Here is a 24,238-nt window from a genome sequence, read left to right on the forward strand (position 1 = left end):
ATTTTTATATATTAGATTAGACAATGGAAGTCCGAACTGATGAAATATTCCTTTTTGTTGTTATCTAACGATACATTAGTTAAATATTTCATACAGTTCTGTGTACGTTTTTCACTAATAGGATTTACTGGCGTTTTGTGACCCTTCCAATGAAAATGGTCCGGGGAACAGTATAATATATTTTCCAAATATTAATTTTCATCAAGTAAAATCGACTTGAATGGACGAACAAACATTGTTTTTGATAATTTGGAGTCAAGAAAGTTGATAAAATGTAGAGTCGAAAAAAAGATACAGAACTCAAAATTTAATTTTTTGATTTCCCCAATGGATTTCAATATTATGGTATTCTAAAATCTAGTAATGTGATCCAAACAATGTCCAGAGAATTATTTTCCTATCAGAGTACAAAAAAGTTTTCATTAAGGAATATTATCAACGTGAAAAAATATCTAGCGCTATCTATTTTGGTCACTGCATAAATGCTTCTGGTCGAGTGCTGGATCTGCAAAGTAGCCGGCCGTGATGGAAATTCCACATTGAAAGGTAAAACCTCATTTATCCTCGTCTCATGCTAGTTTCAACTTCTAAGGGTTGCCGTTCTTAAGAGGACGACAACTGGTTAATGGAAAAACCCATTTTTGAAGACAAGATTTATACAACAAATGGAATAAGCAACAAAAATCATCGAGAAAATATCGTAATATTGACAGTTCACTTTGTCTTTCCACATTTTTTATGAGTAAATCGTTCTTTACGATAATGTGTGAGTGTTGCTGATCACATGATTTCTAAATTTTATTTTGTATCTGAACTATGTGAGAGATCCAGCTCCCGGAAATTATATTATAATATCAAAAAACTGTCGTCAATTCGAAAAATTATGATCCAAAACAAGGTAAAGTCTTGTGTTTTTTTTTAACCCATCTTGTATACAAAATAAATTATGCTTTTATTTTGAAAAATCTCGTGCGATATGATTAATTATTGTGGGATAAGGCAAATTGGGTCGTCGTCTTTTCAAAACTCATCCACCGAGAGCGAAATCACATTTTCAATATCCTTGAAAAATATGCCTGCTTGGCTATGCCAGGTTATGAATAGAAAAAGGTACATACGAATTTTCTGTAATTCTTACTGAAATTCACAAATCACATGCACTGTGGAATGCTGAAATATAAAAGAATTTGAGTCAAAATTTTAGTTTACAGGGCGAAATGTAACAAAAATATTTCAAAATCCTATAAATATATACGAGTTAGTTGAATCACTCTGTTGATAATTTCTAATTTTGGTTTTAGTACATTTTCACCTGATTCGAGTGAAAATTTTGATGAAATGTAAAAAACGAATCACTGCGAAACAATAATATATATCGCAACGAAAATTGTGAATCGCTCTATATAAAATGATAAATCTAATATTTTTGGTATATTGTAGCCTCAACTACAAACAGTTGAATGAGTTATTGTGATTTTTCAAACAATATGCATGAAAGCGTCAACTCATTTTAGAGTTTCATTTTTCATTTTATAGTACCCAAAACTAATAACGAATTATCCTGTATATTATTCTTTAAATTTCATAACATATATATATATATATGAAAGTTTGGTCTGAGATCAGAACTATAGACTCCATTCAGTTTTTTTCAATTCCACTGATAATTATGTGTGATGATAACTAGTTAATATTGGTCTGAAAGTGGCATTTTCCAGCTTTCACACCCTGTTTTTCGAAAACTATACATACACTGTGTCCGTAAAATATGGAACGAATTAATTTTTAGCTGAACAGGTCATTTTAAGAAATAATCCTGAAACACGTCGATTTTTTATGTTAATTTTCCGTATTTCAAAATAATAATCTAATATACAGGGTGAATTACGTTCGAGTAATGACATAACCGTCATTTTTTTTTAATGGAACACCCCCATTTTGTCTCAATTTTCGGATTACTCTAGCTGAACTGATTCCAAAAATGTATCACATGTTTATTCCAATTGGTACAGGGTGGACAAAAATACAGTAGTTGTGTGTGTGCTGATAAAGTAACGCGTAACATTCTTTATTAGGTAAATTAACTATATTATCAAAAATACTTATTGTCTAGTGGACAGAATATGCTGGAAAACATGACTTTATATTGAATGTTCGAACTGCAGCCCTTGCTGTATTTGACAGTAACCCAAACGGTGTACAAATTCTTGTTGAACCTTGTGTATGGTTTCTTGCGTAATATTGTTTATTTCTGTTCGAATTTTCACTTGTACATCTTCAATATTTGCTGGTTTCATTTTATAAATAACATTCTTCAGATGGCCCCACAGAAAATAATCCAAAGGATTTAAATCTGGTGACCTCGCTGGTCATTCAGTGGGTCCACGTCTACCAATCCACCTGTTCGGAAAAATTTCATCTACGTACCTTCTAACATCTACAGCATAAACTTTCATCAAAACCTCCAGGATTACGTCTGCTGGGAAATAAATTACGTAAAGTAGGTACGAGATACCCCCTTAAAAACTCAAGGTACTTTGCCCCGTTTAAATTACCTTCGATAAAGTAGGGTCCAATGATTCGATTTCGTACAATTCCAGCCCATACATTTACCTTTCAAGGGTATTATGTATGATGCTCACGTATCCAGTGGGGGTTTTCTTTTGCCCAGTATCTACAATTCTGACGGTTAACCTCACCATTTAACGTGAAAGTGGACTCATCAGAAAAAATAATGTTTTGTATCAAGAGAGGGTCTCGGTGATATTTATCCATCATTTCTTCGCAAAATTGGAGGCGTCTATCGGGATCATCTTCGTTTAATTCTTGCACAAGTTTGATTTTATAAGGATGAACAAATAATGATATTTCACAAAAAACTAGACGACTATGTTTTTTATAAATGTAGATAAGAAATTATTTCTTTCATATTCTGTCTGCTAGACCACAAGTACCAAACATGTTTGGAAACAGCTCATTTTTATTACTCTAAACATGTAGCAAACTACGGGGTGTTACATTTAAACCAATTGCCGCTAGACAATAAGTATTTTTGATAATATTGTTAATTTACCTAATAAAAAATGTTACGCTTCACTTTATTAGCACACACACAACTACTGTATTTTTGTCCACCATGTACCAATTGGAATCAACATGTAATATATTTTTGGAATCAGCTCAGCTAGAGTAATCCGAAAATTGAGACAAAATGGGGGTGTTCCATTTTAAAAAAATGAAAGTGACGTCATTACTCGAACGTAATTCATCATTTATATTAGATTATTATTTAAAAATACGGTAAATTAACATCAAAAATCGACGTGTTTCAGGATTATTTCTCAAAATGACCTGTTTAGCTAAAAATGAATTTGTTCCATACTTTACGGACACAGTGTAGAGTTTTTTGTGCCTATGGTGACTTTTGATCAGTGGATCGAGCTCAACAAAATACTAAAATTTCAAGCGATTCGACAGAAAGCCATTTTGCATAAGTAGTGTGCGTGGTCCTTTACGAAAATACAAAAATTTCCTTCATTAAAGGAATTTGAAACACCATTCACATTACAATATACGAAGTAAGAAAAATTATATTTGGAATAAACTCAAATGCTATTGGTTTTGATGGTATAACCATCAATATGTTTAAATACTGTAGTCCCACTATTGATATCTTTCTCAGCCATATTGTAAATTGTTAAGTAGAAAAAAAACTATTTTCCCAATTCATGGAAAGCTGCCATCGTCAGACTCTAAGCCAAAGTGAATGATCTTAAAGAATTTTTCGATATCAGGCCTATCACTATATTGCAATGTCAAAAATTGTGGAAAAGGCCAATTATCGGCAATTCATGCTCTATATAAATGATAACAACATAAGTCCTGAATGTCAAGTAGGTTTCCGACCAGGTTATAATACATCGTCAGCTTTAATACAGATTACAGATGATATTATTAAAAATACCGATAATGAAGCTCTCACAGCACTAATGATCCTAGATTTTTCGAAGGCTTTCGATACGATTTATCATACTTTACTTCGTTTTGAATTGAAATATTTCGGTTTTGCTGATGATACTATTTTTCTTATAAACTACTTACTACTTATCAAACCGTAGCCAGAAAGCCCTTATAAACAATAGTATATCAACTTGTGGTAATCTACCTTCAGGCGTACAGCAAGATTCAATATTGGGGCCATTGCTTTTAATTATAATATACACAAATGATATATCAACCTCGCTGAAGTACTGCAAAATACAGGCATATACAGGTGATACCCAAATATATTCAAGTTCAAATGCAAAGGATTGTCTATCAATTCAAAATAATATAAAGAATTATTATTTATTTATTGAAATAGGTAATCCTAATACACAATATTATATAAAACATATTACTAACATAAAAATTGAAAATAATTATATAAAAAAAAATCAAAATGTAGATATAGTTCAAAATTGAAAATAAAAAATTTTTAGTTTGAAAAATAACGACATATGCTAATAAAAATACATTGCAATATAGGTGCAGCTCCATTGCAATGATGAAAAGCAGGAAACAACATACAAGTACTATGTTTATTAATATTATCTTACCAAGTATTATTCTATCTAGCATTATGGATGGATTTCAATAACTTAATCAATACTTAATGTTGGACTAGATTTAATTTCATTTGATAATTTATTGTAGGCATCAAACCCTTTGGAAAATAAAGAATTCATGGCACTTCTCCTATTTGTTCTGCATGAATGTGAATTGGTATGATTTCTTGTGGCATATGTGTGCACTTCTGAGTTTAAACTAACAAATTCAGTAAACTATGAAGGTGATAAGTTATTCAGAAATGCCATAGTTAAGTAATACAACCGTAAAGGAACTGGTAGCCACCGCAAAGTTTGTAACATAATTTCGATTTCAGTGAATCTATTCTCTTTTAGAACAATTCGCATACCGCGATTATGAAGTTTTTGTAATCGAGATGTTTTGATTTAGATTAAACAAAAAAATAATAGAAGTACAGTAATCAAAATGTGGTTGGATAATCGCATTGTACACAGTAATTTTAGACTGAGTTGATAAATTACCAGAAATTTTTGCAAAGAAATATAGTTTTTTAGATATTTTTGCATATATAAAATCGAGATGAATGCCAAAAAGTAATAAATTATCTAACTGGAATCCGAGATATTTGATCCATGACACAATTTCATTGTTTTCATTATCGATTTGTAGATTTATTTCATTTAAATCAAGGTTGTTCTACTTATATTTTATTGTAATAATCATTCCTTTAGTTTTCATTTTATTCAGTTTTAATTTATTCGCCATGAGGTACTCATTTGCATCCTTTAATGCGGTATTCATTTCATCAATAGCTTCATCTAAGCTTGTATCGTAGCATGCCAATAATGTATCATCTGCAAATAAATTTATAAAATCAACATTTATAAACAAGTTTATGTCGTTTGAGTATAAGATAAAAAGCAGAGATCCTAAGACGCTATAGGCACACCTATATGTATATCCAATTCCTGTGTGATATTATTTTGAACTCTGACTTTTTGCTTTCTATGGGATAAATAGTCAGATAACCATTGGTAAACATCACCATCAATGCCATAACCTTTTAATTTTATTAGAAGAATCAAGAGGATCAGAAAAATAGCTTCAGATCAAGAAAAACAGCTACTAAAAATCTATTGTTATCAACTTCTTTTTCAAATTTAGATAAAGTGAGTTGTAATGCGGATTCACATGAATATTTTTTACGAAATCCAGATTGATTATTTATCAAAATTTCATTTTTCTCAACATGATCGAGTACCTGCTTATAAACATGTAGTTCAAGAATTTTTTAATTGATGGTAATGTATTTATAGCTCTATATTCACTGGCTTTGATTGTATTGTTTACCTTTTGAATGGGAACTATAGTACTAACTTTTAAACGATTTGGAATTTCAGAAGTTTTCGAAGGTTCGAAATAGATGAACATTTCAATTTAGCGGACCACTATAACAATATTCATGCAGTCATTGTTCACTGTGGTTCTGGCGTTGAATTTGGTCATTATTACGCCTTGGTCAAAGACGAAATGGACTGGTTTAAGTTTGACGATAGTCATGTCACGAAGTGTTCTGGCGATGTATTGAATCTATTGGAGCCTTTGGAGACACCCTACATTTTATTTTATGAAAGAGACGATATTGGCAGATCAAGATCTGCAGGTTTTTCCGGTTTTTCCTGCAGCTGAAAAAACGAATGCGCCACTGGAATCAATGAAGTCGCCCCGGAGCGCCAATTAATTTTTATTGTTGTTTTTATTTTTATCGTTGTTTTACAATAAAAATAAATTCAGTATTTACAAGGTTTAAAATTATATGTCCACATGTTTCAAAGATGACTTTGAGCATTTTGGAATTCAAGATCTCATGAACATTGTTTTTGTTGTCTGAGGAGTTAACAATTGGACGTAATTCATTGATTGTGAAAAAATTAGGATGTAGATTATAATCATTGAATTTCCAATATTGAACATTATCTATAGTATCAACAATTTGCTGAATACTAGTAATGAAGTAGTAGTTCAGTTTTATTATCAACAATATACATCTGGTTTGTTGAGTTAAATTCTATACAGCTCGGAATGTTTTGACAATTCACGTTTATAAGCTTTTTTTAATGTTTTCCACATCAGTTGAGAGTTATTTTTATGCATATCTTCTCTATCGAAGAAGTATTGTTCATTTATCTTTTTTAATGAATTTACTTCTTCATATCACCGTTTCTTAAATCCTTTCCATCTGATACATCTATTCACCCCAATAGTTTTAATAAAATCCTTGAACAGGGTGGAGCACCGAAAATGAAACAGATCGAATATCTTCAAAACACATGTGTTTTGAAAAAAATGCGAAAACACGTCGATTTTTATTTCAAGGGGGAAACCTTCCTATCATAACCTCAACTGTCATAACTCTTCCTTCACCCCTCGGTGACTATCACCCAAACAATTTGAATAGGGAAAGTAGTAAGCGTGACACATCTTTAGAAAGGTAATTTCATAATGAATTCAGCCATGTTAATTTTATCTACCTAACTTTCGATTTTAGCGCCTTCTTGCGGAAAAAAAACTGTTCCGTATTCCAAATTATGATACTTCATTCGCAAGCTAATTTGACATAAATTCGGTGACAATGCATTATGGAGTTTTTATATGGGAAACAACAAGATGGCGGCTCCACAATGGCGGACAAGATTTGCAGTTACGGTCCGATTTTATTCAAAATTGATAAGTGGCGTTTTTCAGTGTCGCAAATTATGAATTGTTTTTCAATGCAAAAAATCAAGATGGTGGCTCCAAAATAGCGGACGAAATTTGTAATTATGGTTCGATTCAACCCGACACCGAAAACGAATTCTTCAAAACACGTGTTGTGAACATAATGCAAAAACGCGTCAATTTCATATCCAAGGAGGACAAATTCTATCGTTACCTCAACTGTCATACTTCTCTCCCCACAACTTGACCACAGCATTGAAAAGGTAATTCTATAAGGAATTCAGACATGCGAGTGTTAGCTACTTTACTTTTCATTTTGGCTTTCTTTTGCAGGAAAAATAACTGTTTCGTTTTTCAATTCACATTTTATTTGAAAGGTAATGTGAACAATTCACGAAAAAAGAACAACAATTGAAAAAATTACATAATCCAGTCATCGCAAACTACTTTAATTCACAGTATATGCTCAAAGTGTTCGCCATGAACTGCCATAAATGAGTATAAGTTATTTTCGAAACGCCGTCTGACGTTTTTGAGCATTTCTGAAGTTGTTTGATGACATTCGTACATTTGAAATAACTATTAACTCACTACGCCTATGTATTGGTATGATAAAAAACCTTTTGTTTCAGAGCTTATTTGTGTCAGTTTCTTGACAGTATTACGTCAGGTACATTAAGGCTAGTTGCACACACACCGATTGTGGACGGCCGATTTTATACCGGTCGTCCAAATTCCAATAGTGAACCACATGTGTGCCAGGTCCCGTTCCCACATGTGGTTCACTATTGGAATTTGGACGACCGGTATAAAATCGGCCGTCCAAAATCGGTGTGTGTGCAATTAGCCTTACGAGTGAAATAAAAATGGTTTATTCTATTCAGGATAGGGTAGAAATAATTGAATATTATTTCAAAAATAATGAATGTGTCAACAAAACCAGTAGAATTTTCAATGAGCAACACCCAAACAAAAACGTACATCGTAAATACGTTTTGGAAATAATTTAAAAATTTTGACAAACGGGATCTGTGGTAAATGAAACACGTCAAATTGAAAACCCAGTAAGAAACGAAGCTGTAGAGGTAGCAGTTTCAGGACAGGTTGCTGGTATACGAAAGCTTGCCGAATTATCTGGAGTAAGTCGACGTACCGTCGGGCGAATTTTGAAAGCTCACAAATTCCATTCATACAAAATTAAACTGGTTCAGGAACTTAACGGAGACGACTTTGATCGTCGAATACAATTTTGTGAAATCATGACTGAACGTGCTATACAAGATACAAATTCCTTTTTCAATATTTGTTTTTTGGATGAATGTAGTTTTCATCCCAACGGGATTGTCAATCAACATAATTGTCGGTACTGGTCAGATTGCAATTCAAGAGTGTTTCACCAAGTACATACGCAATCCCCACAAAAATTAAATGTTTGGACTGGAATATTTTGCGATCGTATTATTGGTCCATTTTTTCTACTAGGTAATTTGACTGAGGATATGTATTTGGAATTACTCGAAGATACCGTTGGTCCAACGTTAACGGACATAATAGAAAACGATAACCGATACCTTGAGGATCACCTAATATTCCAACAGGACGGAGCTTCTCCACATTTTGCTGTAGCGGTTCGTCAGTACCTGGATGAAAGATTTCACAGACACTGGATTGGAAGAAGAGGATGCATTGAATGGCCACCCCGATCTTCAGATTCATTCCCCTTAGATTACCTTTTGTGGGGCCATTCAAAAAGTAAAATATACGCCACTCAGCCAGGCTCGTTAGCAGAGTTATGTCAACGTATTATTACCGAATGTCGTCAAATAACCCCAGACATGCTAAAAAACGTCAGACAACGTTTTGAGACGACCCTATACTCATGTATAGCAGTGAATGGAGAACACTTCGAGCATCTACTATGAATCAATGTAGTTTGGAATGATCTTAGTTAAATTTATGCACAATTTTCCAATTTTCAAGTTATGTAATTTTTTCAATTTTCGTTCTTTTTTCGTGAATGAACGAACAAGGGGTGGGGAGAGAAGTATGCCAGTTGAGGTAACGATAAGATTTGTCACCCTTGGATTCAAAATTGACGTGTTTTTGCATCATTTTCACAACACATGTGTTTTCGGTGTCGAGTTAAATCGAACCATAATTACAAATTTCGTCAGCCATTCTGGAGCCACGATCTTGATTTTTTGCATTGAAAAACAATTCATAATTTCGGACCCTGAAAACTACCACTTGTGTATTTTGAATCAAATCGGACCATAATTGCAAATCTTGTTCGCCATTGTGAAGCCGCCTTCTTGTTTTTCCCTATAAAAACTCCATAATGCGTTGTCACCGAATTTATGTCAAATCAGCTTGCGAATGTAGTATCATAATTTGGAATACGGAACTATTTTTTCCGCAAGAAAGCGCCAAAATCGAAAGTTAGGTAGCTGAAATTGACATGGCTCAATTCCTTATGAAATTATCTTTTCAACGATGTGTCACACTTACTACTTTCCCTATTCAAATTGTTTGGGTGATAGTCACTGAGGGGTGGGGAAAGAAGTATGACAGTTGAGGTTATAATAAATCGACGTGTTTTTGCATTTTTTTCAGAACACATGTGTTTTGAAGATATTCGATCTGTTTCGTTTTCGGTGCCCCACCCTGTATATCTGATCACGTTATTTCATTTCATTATGAATTTCGTTGTCAAACCATGGAATGTTACTTTCATAGTAACAGACTTGAAATGGTGTAACTTTATCGATAACTGATTGACAGTTATTAAGTAAATTGAAATATATGACACTTACATCTGTTGAATTCAAATCCCAATCACATGAAATCAAATCTAGTTTTATTTTATCTGAATTTTGCTCAATAAGGTTTCTATAATTTTTGATAGAAGTATTTTCAGTTCGTTTATTTTTGAGACAAACAGGTATCAATAAATGGTCACTTATTTTAGGAGTAGGATGGACAAACAGTTCGCACAATTATTATTAGTTAGTACATAATCAATTAAGAGTCTCGCTGTTATTAGTGATTCTGGTAGGATCTAGTACTATTTGGTCAATTCCGTATTGCAAAAACATAGATTTGATTTTTTTTTCACATAAAAACTGTTATTCAAGAAATCTAAATTAAAATCTCCTACAAGAATGCAACGCTCATCATTGACAAAGATATCATCATAGATATTTTATAGGTTTTCTATGAATATAGAATCTAAGCTGGATAGAGAATGATAAATACAACCCACTAACCACTGACACACACCAAAATTTACTCTTATGACCTTACACCAGTAATTGTCTTTTAAAATGTAAGTTTTCTTTGTTGAACACTGTATACCATCCTTCACATAAATCACAACACCCCTGTTTTGCCGATTTGTAGAATCACATCGAATGTGACTATAACCATCCAGTTTGATCTGAATCTTCAATTCCACTAATTATTCTAAACTCACTAACTAGAATCATTTTTGAAGAGTAATATAAAATGCTTATTTGAATTTGGTCGATTTTCTGCAGTAAACTTTGGGCGTTCATGTATATGATATCAGTAAAGAGGTGGATATAAGGGTCGTTTATCGGTTTTTTTGTTGTGAAGTAATATTTTTGTTTACTATGGTTGGTATATTGTTGATAAATTTTATTGTTTTTGAATCATCACCATTTCTTATGAACTCCTCAAGTTTGGCTTTAATACGATTGAAATATTCTTGTTGGGCTTTGGTTTGGTCTCCGGATATTTTTATTCCTGGGGTTTTTGTTGATTTATTTTTTAAAACAAATTTATAAGGAAAATATAAACAGAGATCTCAGATCAATAAGTCGCCTAGAAGCTGAGCATAAGTCATATTACGTGTCATCTAATACTATTTGGCAATAAATATATCAGAAGGAATCTGTCATAAAACATAAATATTAAAAAAAAGGTAATATCACGTTATCAATAGTTCAATCTACAGTAAATTCATGTATAATTTTTGATTCTGATGAAATTCATTCCCCATGTTAGTGATTTACTCAAGAAATCTTTCAATAGTTTGAGGTTGATTTATGCCCATGGGCATTGCTTGAATCAATCAATAGATACGTAAGTTGCTTACTAAAACGTTGGTTCTCTCGAGGTTCAGTTATGGAGATATTGTCTATGGAAATCTACTTACAAAATTCAAGCACAATCGCCTTCAGAAAGTTCAAAGTTTCTGTTGTCGATTTATATTTTCACTCAGAAAATTTGACATGTCTCCAATCAGATCGCTGAATTGGAATGGTTGACAATGTCTATCCGCAGAGAGTGTAATTTCTGTTTATTACTATATAAAATGATGAAATGCAAAATTCCTTTGACTGTATACAGGAAACTGATACCTAGGTAGATTATTCATTCATTAGATGCAAGAAACAATCATTCTTCAGCCCGGTTTTAAGGATATTTCATCTATTTAGCCGTCAAAATGCACAATTCGTTTCATATCAAGTGTCTTCATTCATCTGAATATTAGTTTAAACGCCATTTGAAATTTTTTTTTTCCAACAACCAGGATGAATTATATAATGAACCCGTTATGAAATTATTATTATATGAATTATTCCATAAATTGTTATGAATTATTCATTATTTTATAGGTTTTGATAATTGTTGTATTATAGATCAATACTTCATGTACATATTTTGTATTTTAATAAGAATGCTTTTGTAATACAATACAAATGTACACTTTAATGAAGCCCCTATGTCCTCCGTTGAAAAATGAGGGGTACACCGTGAAGGGCGGCACTGATGTCTTAGGACATTCATGTCGCCGTCCCATAATCAGTCATGACCCATTTGTCCGTCTGACAAACATCAGTTGAAAGGGCAAGCCAGGCTCCAACCTGAACGAAACGAAGACGACTTTCCACTCAATTAGAGTCGCTGATTAGAAATACAAGAATGATTCTTCAGCCAGAGATGTTTAAAAAAAGTGGGGGCCAATAACTATACGCTATACGTTAACACCCTATCTCTCATGAAAATTGGTGACTCCATGTAAATATTCATTTTCTTGTCGCCAGTGATAATGTATATATTATGCACTGTTGGGAACCTTTGGTGTCGTAATGAATATTACTGGAGTTTCATCTCAACACCAAACCGTTATTTTCAACGCCTCGATACGTGTTTCGATGACCAGGTGATCATTTTCAAAAGAGAAATGAAACTGTTCAATCTTCCTCTTAAAGTTGATCTCTTGGTGATCAAAACACGTGTCGATGTTTTAAAAATAGCGGTTTGGTGTTGGGATGAAACTGCAGTAATATTCAATGTATTTTCCTGTTGAGCCATCCGTTACTGGTAAATCTACTTTCATCACACCAAAAATTTTTTGCAAACCTCATTATTTTGGCGAAATGTTTTAAAGAGTCATCTATAAAAAACTTTTCTTCTGTTGGAGTCCGTCAAATGCATATGATGAACTTTCCCGACTCGATAAAGCTTAAATTTATTTTTCTTTAAAATTTTCCGTACAGACGTAGTGTATATGACAAAATTATGAGGAATCTCACTCAGGCGTATTTCCTTTTTCTCAATTTTATCAATATTGTGGATCTTCTTGGAACTCAATTAAAACACTGATTATTTAGTATTACAGGTAGTGCATCAAAACCTGCTGCTTGTGATTGTGCTGCTATTGTCATTCAAATTTATAATCACTGGATTTACCTATTTTCGAAAGTTTGTGAATGTTACATTTTTCGAATATTTCGCAAAATATACATGTCGGCAACGCTTTTGCCATTCCTCGAAAGTGATTGGATCAAACTCGTGCTCCGTCAGTTTCTTCACATCTTCCAATTCGAAAGTTACATTCTTTTGGGAGACGTCGTTTTTGAAAGTAGCACAAATGAGTTCAATGGGATTCAAATCCGGATGGTAGGTTGGAAGTCGCAAAATGTTATGTCCGTGTTCAAGCAGAACCTCATAAAATTTGAGCATGTTAGCATAATGAACATAATGCTTTTTTCGTGCAGCCACTACACCATGTCAGCCTTCCTTGAATTTGTGTTAGAGGCTAGATCAATTTGAATATTATAGGAAAGCATAAAAGGGAAAGCTTATGATCTACTTGCAGGTTACCTGACTAACAGGAAACAAAAAGTAAGAATAGAAAATGAACTGAGTACAGAAAGAACTATTACTTGTGGAGTTCCTCAAGGTACAGAACTCGGTCCCTTACTGTTCAATTATTCAATTTATTTATTCAAACAACTTCTTTTTACAGGAAAAAGACGGAAAAATTCTCAGTTTTGCAGATGACACAGTCATCTGCATTTATACTGGGGACAATTGGTACGATTTGAAAACAAAATCTGAGAATGATCTCAGCAATTTGAAAGATTGGCTAGACAGTAGGCGTCTTTCTATAAATTTTGAAGAAACTCACAATCTACCTTTTAACAGTCGAGAAATTGCATTACCTAACTTCAATTTAAAAAATCAGAAAAATTGTTTGATTAGACCTGAAAAAAAAATTAAATATTTAGGAATTATCTTGGACCCATATCTGCGATGGGATGAACACATTAATTACTCAGTTAAAAAATTGCGATGTATTCTATATAGATTCAAGCAAATAAAACCCTACCTCGACTATCAATAGAGGAAAATTGTTCACCAGAGTTTGGTTGAATCACATTTGAATTATGGGGTGATAGGATGGGGAGTATCGCGGAGCCACCTAAATATGCTTGAAGTTTCTCAAAAAAAAATTATCAGGATGATGGCAGATAAAGATTCTAGATATTCAAATAACTTACTCTATTCTGAAACAAGTATACTCGACATAAGGCAACTGTATTTTCAACAAATTTGTATCAGACATCACCTGCAGGGAATGAATTCACGTTTTCCACTTCACAGTCATTGCACTCGACAAAAAAACAAGTACATCGTCCCGCGAATGAATAAGGCAATAGGACAGAAGGGTTACATTATCTAGCTCCTAAAGTTCATAACTTTATTCCAGAATCTATAAAAATTTTAAAACCGCTGGAAAAATTCAAAACAGAATTAAAAAAATTTATTTTAACAACTGACAGGAAAAAAATTCATTCACTTTTTGAAATTTGACAATACTAAGCTCACACAATTCCATCTTATTCAACTACTACTATACCTACACAAATTAGAGAAATGATTTATACCCCCCTACATTTAATTCATATTTGCTAAGGCTATGATTTTGTGAGTAAGTATGTGAACATGTTTATGTGCACGTATATACGCGTATTTAGGTATATGAATGTGTATATGTGTCTACGGTACAAAAGAGTGGTCCTTTATCACATACCTCCTAGTAATTGTATTTAATATGTGGAAAATTAATGATATTCACTTATACCAAATTGTTTTTATGTATTATTCATTAATATTAATATTCGTCTTTTTATACAACCTGTTTCTAAAAATTTGCATTTGATTGCGTTATATGTATGTATGTCATTATATTGCACTTGTATTTTATTTTTCAACCACACACAGGGTTTTAAACCCTCAGTGGATTTTAAATTTATTCGTCGCTAATTTTAAGATGTAAACCCTATTTTGTATGCAACATGTACAGATGATGAATAAATATTATATTATTATTATATATATATGGTATGGAGTATTATCGGTCACGAATACAGAATTCACAGCTAAATTTGGAATTGACTTTTCTTGTAACCATTTACCATGATTTTCAGAATTAATTTCTGAATGATAACCTCCAGATGTTGTGCCTGATTTTAATATAAGCCAACAATTAGGTATGAAGCCTCTGTCACTTCCTGTATGGACTATAATGAGTATTGGCCCCTTCACAATATTTTCGAATAACCCTTTGTTGATTCATTCGTTCAGTTCTTGAAAGATGTATGTCCACTGTGTAGGTAAGTTCCATCAAGAAACACGATTGGTCGCTGTTGACTATGAAAATGATTGATTTTTTGTCAGTACTTGATCCTCAATGCTCTAATGTCCATTTCATCTATTAATTTTTTTATATTTTCATCCCTTCTCAATTCGAAACCTATTTCCTTTAAAATTCTAGGAAGCCACAATTTCAAAAACGTCATTAATTTTTTGTTGGAACTTTTTTACCGTAATACAACTACCGACCGTCTTATAGTCTAATCAACAAGTTCAAAAACATGAAAAATAGAGATGAAGGTCCTAAAAATATGAGCGATAGCTCATTCGATTCTGGATCACCTCTGAAAAAATGTTTTTGAAAGATCCAGTATCATCTTAATACTCAAATGAATCGAGTCCCGTAGAAAAAAAAATTTATCACCATTTTTCAAAAAGATATTCAATTGTTAACTAACAATTTTTTTCCCAATCTCCGTTGGCATAAATAATGAGATAAAAGGTATGAATAATTGGCCTATTGTTTTTGAACTTCGTGGAGCCCTTTTGATATATATACTCCATACGATCCTGCGATAAAAGTTCATAAAAATTTATTAATTTGTTAATTATGATTTTTTATAACTATTGCAAAATGAAATATCTAAAAATTGTTGAAAATTTTTTTTCAATTGATATTCAGCTATGTCCGTTTTTACATTGAACAATGCCAGTTATTAACATAGGATATGAATTGTTTATTAAATTATTTTAAACAAATTGAGAAATTCAATATTTTTGAAAAGGTTTTCTTGCTCTTTTGTTGTCTAGAGATAATTTTGATTTGAAAAAAAATATTTGTCTTTAATTTTAATTTTTAATTGTTTAAAATCGATTTTTTTATATTTCGATTGTTTAAATGATAAGGGATAATTTTGCTTTTGAATATCATAATTTACACTTTTGAATAGTTTGGTGGAAATAAATGATTTTTTCATTCATTATTTGATTGTTTATTAGTTTAACAATTTGTTATAAACAAATATTGACCAGCGTTTTTATTTTCTGAAGAAAAAAATAAAATAAAAACAGCTATATATAAAAAAGTGCCATGATTTTTTTTATTTACTTATTATAATACTTTCTGATATCATACGATACGGTAATTGTAGCGCCTACTTGACTTGTCAATTAAAAAATTGATGTATCTTTTAAACTATCAGAGATACGATAGAGGACATTCAAATCTTTTTTATAGAGAATAAATTCCCCTTCCAGATAAATCTGAAATCAAGTTCGTATCTATTGTTTATTACCTAATACATGCATTTGTTTATGAAAATTCGGTATTTTTTTTACTTTTTCGTATCTTTTGTGATCTTTAACTTGTTAAATTATGCAGATACAGCAATAAACTCACGAACAATTTTGTTAAGGGATAAATTGTCTAACAAATTACCAATCAATCATACTTCAATTGCTAATTGTTTAAACAATATACTTACTGTTTTTGTTTTCAGTTGACTGGAGCTCCGTTGAACATAAATGCATTATATTTTATAATATTATAAATAAAAATTTTCCTTGTGTATTTCATTTAAAACTGTTCCCGTTATATACTTAACAGTTCAATAGGTATAAAGAGCCAGAACCGGAATAGTATATTCGAGAAAAATAATTTTTAGTACAGAAAAATAAAATACTACTGCAAAAAATACAAATTTACGAAAATTCAATTCTAGTGTCATGAGCATAAAGAATAAACAGATATATAATTTAAACAGTTGCCTCCCTAGGTAACCCGACACCCTGAGGGTTAAAGGGTTCAAGATTATATATATATATATATATATATATATATATATATATGATTTAAACAATTAGCAATAAAAGTATGATTAATTAGTAATTTGTTAGGCAATTTATTCCGTAACAAAATTGTTCTGAAGTTTATTACTGTATCTACATAATTTAACAAGTTGAAGATCACAAAAGATACGAAAAAGTAAAAAAATATCGAATTTTTATAAACAAATGCATGTAATAGGTAATGAACAATAGATACGAACTTGATCTTAGATTTATCCGAAAGAAAAATTTATTCTTTATGAGAAAGACCTGAATGTTCCCTATCGTATCTCTAATAGTTTAAAATATACATCAATTTTTTTAATTGACGAGTAAAGTAGGCGCTACAATTACCGTATCGTATGATATTAGAAAGTATTATAATAAATTAAAAAAAAAATTATGGCTATTTTTATATATAGCTGTGTTTATTTAATTTATCTCTTCAGAAGAAAATAACGCTGGTCAATATTTGTTCATAACAAATTGTTAAACTAATAAACAATCAAATAATGAACGAAAAATTTTTTTTGCCAAACTATTCGAAAGTGTAAATTATGATTTCCAAGAGCAAAATAATTAAACAATCGAAATATAAAAAAATCGATTTTAAATAATTCAAATTCAAAATGAAAAAAAAAAATTTTTCAATTATAATTATCTTTAGATATAGCTGAATATCAATTGGACAAAAATATTTTTTTTACAATTTTTAGATATTTTTCATTTTGCAATAGTTATAAACAATAATATTTAACGAATTAATAAATTTTAGTGAACTTTTCTCGCAGGATCGTATAAAGTGTATATCAAAAGGGCTCCACCAAGTTGAAAATTCATAGGCCAATTATTTATACCTTTTATCCCATTATTTATGCCAACGGAGATTAAGAAAAATTTTTTTAGTCAACAATTGAATATCTTTTTGAAAAATGGTTATCAAACTTTTTTTCTACGGGACTCGATTCATTCAAGTGTTAAGAAGATACTAGAATTTTTTCAAATTTTTAAAATGACATTTTATGTTATAAAAAATTATTTCTTTTGATGAACTCTCTTTAGCGGTAGCGCGCGCATGCCGTAACAGCCGCGCGGAACCCTATTTTCAAAGTCAAATTGAAATTATGAATAATGGAGATAGAGTTTCGGAATCATGAACTTTTTTATCGGAAATTTCCTCCTCTCCAACGAGTTTTTTTCGAAATTGCCTGGATATTGATATTTTTTGAGTTATCAACGAAAAACTAAATACCATTTTTTTCAAACTTAATTTATTAATAACAATTGCAATTTTCCACCTGCACCAAAATCCTTCAAAAACATTCTTCTAGAGGTGATTCCGAATCGAATGAGCTATCGCTCATATTTTTAGGACCTTTATCTCTATTTTTCATGTTTTTGAATTTTTTGATTAGACTATTATGGAAGTCGTAAATAATCCGACTAATTTTGGAATACTCACACTTGAGAATATCAGTTACTGGTGCTCTTCTAGGCCACTTCTTTTATGGGTTGGAAATATTCACTTCTTCGTTATTTGCAGAAATTAATTAATCCCCTTCTTTAACCACTCTTTCAATGGTTCTTATTGAAATACCTTATACAAAATAAAGATTTGTGTTGAAATATTCATTTAGTTTTACCTGTAGCGAGATATGTTTTATTTTTCACATTTGATAACGTATCCGACTCACATTTAACACTTTGAAAATAATTGAACACTCTAAAAATTATTTCACATCCCTGACTCTTGACAACTGTTTCTTTGTTAGGCAAGGACATTTGTTTAGAAACAAAAATTATTCAAACTCACAAGAGCTGTAGTGGGGGGTACATTGAAAATGAGTTTGTGTGCATTGAGGCGGGCTCGCCATCACGTTTGGCGCTTGCTGTATGGATATTGATATTTATCTGAGTTTTTTCTCCTCATTTGGTGTTCAGAGTTAGCTTGACCTTACTTGAATCTAATTATAACTATATGTATATGAATGTTATTATTCACCGTAGTTTCTTCTTCTTTTTTTGACTTTTCCTTCCCGTAAGGGTTCGCAATGATAACTCTAATATTCTCACGAATAGAGTATGGACAACTGATTTTTCGGGTTTTGATCCGTGTTTTGTGTTTTCTCACTGGAACTAATTTCACAACGTTTCGACAGTCTCATCTGCCTTCTACTACTGATGTTTTCGTGGTATTCGGAATTTGACCTTACTCGAATAGATATGGATGTTGATGTTTACCTGAGTTTCCTCTTCTAATTTGTTGTTCTGAGTTAGCTTGTCCTTTCTCAAATCCGATGCTTACTATATTGGTGTGGCTGTTAATGTTTACCGAGCTTCTTCTCATTTGACCTTTTCTTTCCGTAGAGGTTTAATATTCTTTAATATTCTCACGGATACCAATATAGTAAGAATTAAATTTGAATGAGGCAAGCTAATTCTGGACACCAGATGAGAAGAGGAAAATCCGGTCAACATCAAATACCTATATAGTAAGAACTTGATTTGAGCAAGGTCAGTCTAATTCCGAACACCAAAGGTAACATCACCGGTAGAAGGCAAATGAGACCTTGCCGAAACGTGTTAAATTAGTCCCAGTGAGGATAAAAATACAACACGGATCAAAACCCGCATCATCTGTACCAGGCGTACGGTTCTCGATTGAAGACATGATGTGAAGAATCAATAAGCTTACTTTATGTGCGATGTCCTGTCTAATTGCGTATCCTCATTGCTTATTCTATTCAGGGCTAATTCTACATTGCTAATTATGTTTTCAACCGGTATGCGACCTAATACGACAGCAAAATTGAAATCTTTAGCTGGCGCCTCAGTAGACGCCACATCCAGGTAATAGCTCGAATAGTTATAATTCACTCTGGTGAGCTCAATCCTTGGTATGTTTTTCAATTCACTATAACTCATTATTGCCAATCTCTTCATGAAAAAATCGGAAATTGAAACCAAAGTAGTAGCAATATCAAACTTGAAACCAAAACAGGATCCTCCTCATTTAGTTCTTGATGTAGTTGAATTTTAGAAGTTTAACATACATCATCTTCACCAGCTACTCTTCTTGTAGGTTTCTGTGGGTTTTTCGCAAAAAATAATGAAACATCTAATTCCTTGTCGTCGTTCAGTTCACCCACCCCATGCAATATCTCAATTCTCTTTGGGTCTCAGATAGACGCATTTCGATACAATTACAAAAAAGTTAAGAAATTTCCGAAGAAAGTATTCATATGTCACAAATGTCAAATGTCACAAAAACATTCGATGCTACTTTTTTGACAACAAAATAACTAATAGACTAGTCAATCGTTACAGGTATTTGTCCCAAGGGAGATCTGATTGTATTAAATAAATATATTTTTCTCTGGGCATCTCATTTCAAAAATTAAAAAATGCCTATATGGCTGAATAGAGAATTGGTAACCCTTTCGAACGAGGTATCACACGCTACCATTCAAGTTCAAGATTTCAATAAGTGTAGCTATAGCTATATAGATAAAGTTGAGTACTATCTTGATCATTTCCAATTTGATTTCAATTCAAGTGCTACCGGTAGTCAGCTGTTTTAGCCTGTTGGATATCTTCAGCATTGAATACAAAATGTGAAGAACCAAGAAAAGCACTTGATAAAAATTACTGCATAAACGCAAGCGAGACATAAGTGGAACCACCTATTGGTATGACACACAAGGTAAGTTTTTATGTCAGTGTTGGTGGTTTGACCAATGAACCGACAACTGCAGTGGTAGAAATTTGGGAAGCTATTCTGCAATATCATCAGAAAACGAATCAATACGTTTCTAGAAAGAAAAAGGTTAATACAGTCAAGGTGCTGAAAAATAATTCATTCCATAAAAATAAAAATAGATAAGTACTATTCTGATCATTCCCAATTTGATTTCACTTTCAATATATCTTTCCCATATTTTGTGAGGTACGAATATATTTATCAGAATTATTCTAATCTGCTTGTTACCATTAATTGAATACCATTATTTATGTGGTAAACTGAAATTGAATGGTTAATTTTCCAGTTCTAGACATAGAAACACTAGTTTAGCACCTATTTTTGAAAATGATTACCCACAAGCTGAGTCTGAATACACTCCGTAAAGGTAAATGGTGTCGATTTGGTGAGTGTAGAAAATGTTGCGGTAACAGTTACATTTTTATCAAAGCTTCGACATAAATTGATGAAGTACTCTAAATATCTTTGTCCTACACAATGGATTTCAGGACTGAAGAGTTTCCCACTTCCAATATGTATGTATCAATAAAGATTTCATGAAAAATTGAATTGACAATTGAAAATAAAAATATTTACCTCTCCCAACTTCCTGGCAAATGCATAATACCTCACAGAGATTAGTCTCGTGGATGGTTCTTGTTCATCTTTCGTTTATATTTTCAGTTTTGCAATAGAACTATTCTTAGATAATTTGTATAATTTTCAATTAATTCCGTGATTTTTTTCTCGTATTCTGGGCTAATAACTCCCCTAGCCAAATATATAGCGTGCATCAAGACTACTTGCAATCCGTCAGCCCAACTTTGGTTGAATGAATTATCTCGAGAAATATACCTGGTCGAGGTGCGGATCGAATCACTTTCGTTAATAATTGTTTTAAGTAAAATTGATAACAAGTGTTATGAACACGAAATAAAAACAAAAATCATGAGCTACTACAACATCAAATCGTTATTTTTAACGATTTGGTGTTGGAAGGAAGATAAAACTCTTCTTGAAGATGATGACTTGGTGATCGAAACACGTGTCGAGGTGTTAAGAATAACAATTTGGTGTTGGAAAAAAACTCCAGTAATATTCAACCTATCATGTGTTATCATTGTCCTATAGTTAGTCATACAAATTTTTAACCATGGAATTGACAATTTCCATGCGTAGGACTGGCAAAACATACATACAATACGATCATTCAATTATAAAAAATCCGCCTGCTGGTAATTTTCAGGACCTCTTTTTTTGTTAGGTACACATTTGAAATGGGAAACGAAAGATTGTAGAGTTACTACAATATTTTTTTTGTACGACAATTTTCACCTTGATGTTACGGACTGGCAAGCACAAGAAGAACGTTAGAAGGGAAACGATCAAGTTGGAAATAGTGAAGCATGTCTAGATCGAAAAAAAGTTCTGAGAGGTAGGTTTGTTGTGAAACAATAACGGAATATGGCTATGGGCTTCATTGTTGACATGAATGGAAGACTTTCATAAGCATATTTACAATTGAATAATTCTCATCTCACCTGATCGATTGAACTTTTGAAATTCCTAACATGGGAAACAACATCTTCAGCAACCACTCTCGGCCATCCTTTCTGATTATGTGGATTGGAGAGGACTGGGACGAAAACTCCTTCCATAAGAACAGCCAGTTCTTCAACCGGTTTACCACCCATATCTCCAAAACTGAGTACACTCCTAAAATTATCCATTGTCACTTCTTCCTTCTTCTTACGAATAAAATATGTAAATTTTTGTTTGATGGTATTATTAAACTGGGTCAAAGGAGTGAGAAGCCCAGTGCTCGGTATTGTCAGGATCAACATTTTTTCATTTATATCGTTGAAGAATTTCATTATCATTTTCTGTAAAAGAAAACTAAATCATATGACTTGACAGAAATGTCATTTTGTTTCTGAAATACAGATATTTTATTCATAAAATTGTACATTTCTGAACTACGAATTCTGTTCCAGAAAATGTTCGCATATCAGCGATCTTTCACAAACTTCATATTCAGTTTCTATTATGACTTTTCAAATATACACATTATTGATTTACGACAGCAGCTCAATGTATTTATTTATATACATATGAAAATTCAAAAATACCGACTAAAATCCTAAGTGATAACAATTTCATTGCAGTTACGAAATATATGGTTGAGTTCTAATGAAATATTGAGTGAAGACGAAACAGAGACTCTAGACAAAAGAGCTGGCCAGAAAATAACGGTGAAGAATTGAATCTTCAATTGGCTAAATAATGATAGATGAAATGGAAATCGAAATCAATTAATTCTTTCTCAAATAATATGTTATTAATTAAACAAATTGAATGGATTTTCCTATGGATATCTTCGGAAAAGAAACGAATCAATGTTTTCAATAATGAATACAGCTCCAGTTGAAAGTCAAAAGTAAGGAAGAAATAAATATTTAGTATTCCATTACCAGTAGTATTTTTTTAAAATGGTGCTATTCAGTAACATCTCATTTGTATCTCCAACATTTGTTGGAGGGTCATTTTATGACCCTCAGTGGCTTCGTAGTGTCGCAGTGTAATAATTGTACGGTTTCCGATGAAGAGACAATAAACGCTTCGAAAGCTAGAACAGGAAAATAGTTCCACAATATTTTTTCCTCTGACTGCTATACTATTTTTCTGTACAAAAAACAATAGGTATGGCGCTCATAATAGAAAAAAAAAATGATGTTGATTGTCAGATGACGAAACGTCGGATAGTAAACCCGAACATGAACACGTGTAGCTGGAAGAAATGTTTATAAAAAATGTGTTTTTGGTTTTGAACTATGTTGTCGAATAACGCAAGAAAAAAATAAAAACGAAAATTCCGATTTTCAGTTTTTTCCAGAAATATTCGGTATTTCCCAAGTTTCAAAACAGTATTTTGTTATGCACAAAAAACCCAACTTTTCCCCAATTTAAGCTTCGACGTATCTCCTGTAGTTTTCGAGATCCCAATGATAGAGGTCAAATTTGAATTACCCTGTGTATCTATACAGTCACGAAGACATTTGGACATGACATGAAATTGGAATTCGAAACGAGCGAGTAACAAATTTTGTGATGCACTGTTTATAACCTTTGGTGTAGTAATGAATATTCCTGGAGTTTTATCCCAACACCAAATCGTTATTTTCAACACCTCGATACGTGTTTCGAAAGGAAGATCAAACTGTTCAATGATGATCACTTGAACACTTGAAACACGTGTTGAGGTGTTGAAAATGACGGATTGCTATTGGGTTATAACTTCAGTACTTTTCAAATAAATTCTGTTAAATCGGAATATTCAAGTGAAAAGGTAATTATATGTTCATGTAGGTTCAAAGTATTTCTTCATTTTATTCGAAAATCAGCAAAAAAACCACAAACTCACTTGTAATTTTTTGGTTTTTCTCTTTAGAATTGTAAAATAAGCCTAACCCTTGAGGT

The 24,238-nt window shown here is 32.1% G+C and overlaps 1 protein-coding gene across 1 annotated transcript in view; it reads right to left on the reverse strand.

Moving 5' to 3' along the window:
- The window catches only part of LOC111512972 (dynein beta chain, ciliary), a 194,739-nt gene that overhangs the window by 164,224 nt on the left and 6,277 nt on the right, over window positions 1–24,238 (reverse strand). The window contains exon 2 of the mRNA XM_074176036.1: window positions 22,303–22,644. Within this exon, the coding sequence (XP_074032137.1) occupies window positions 22,303–22,644 (342 nt within the window). The remainder of the gene's footprint in view (window positions 1–22,302; window positions 22,645–24,238) is intronic.

The sequence above is a fragment of the Leptinotarsa decemlineata genome, unplaced genomic scaffold (assembly GCF_025532065.1).
Source record: "Leptinotarsa decemlineata unplaced genomic scaffold, Ldec_3_MD MMD2_tig00001393_RagTag_RagTag, whole genome shotgun sequence".
NCBI classification, from domain to species: Eukaryota; Metazoa; Arthropoda; class Insecta; order Coleoptera; family Chrysomelidae; genus Leptinotarsa; species Leptinotarsa decemlineata.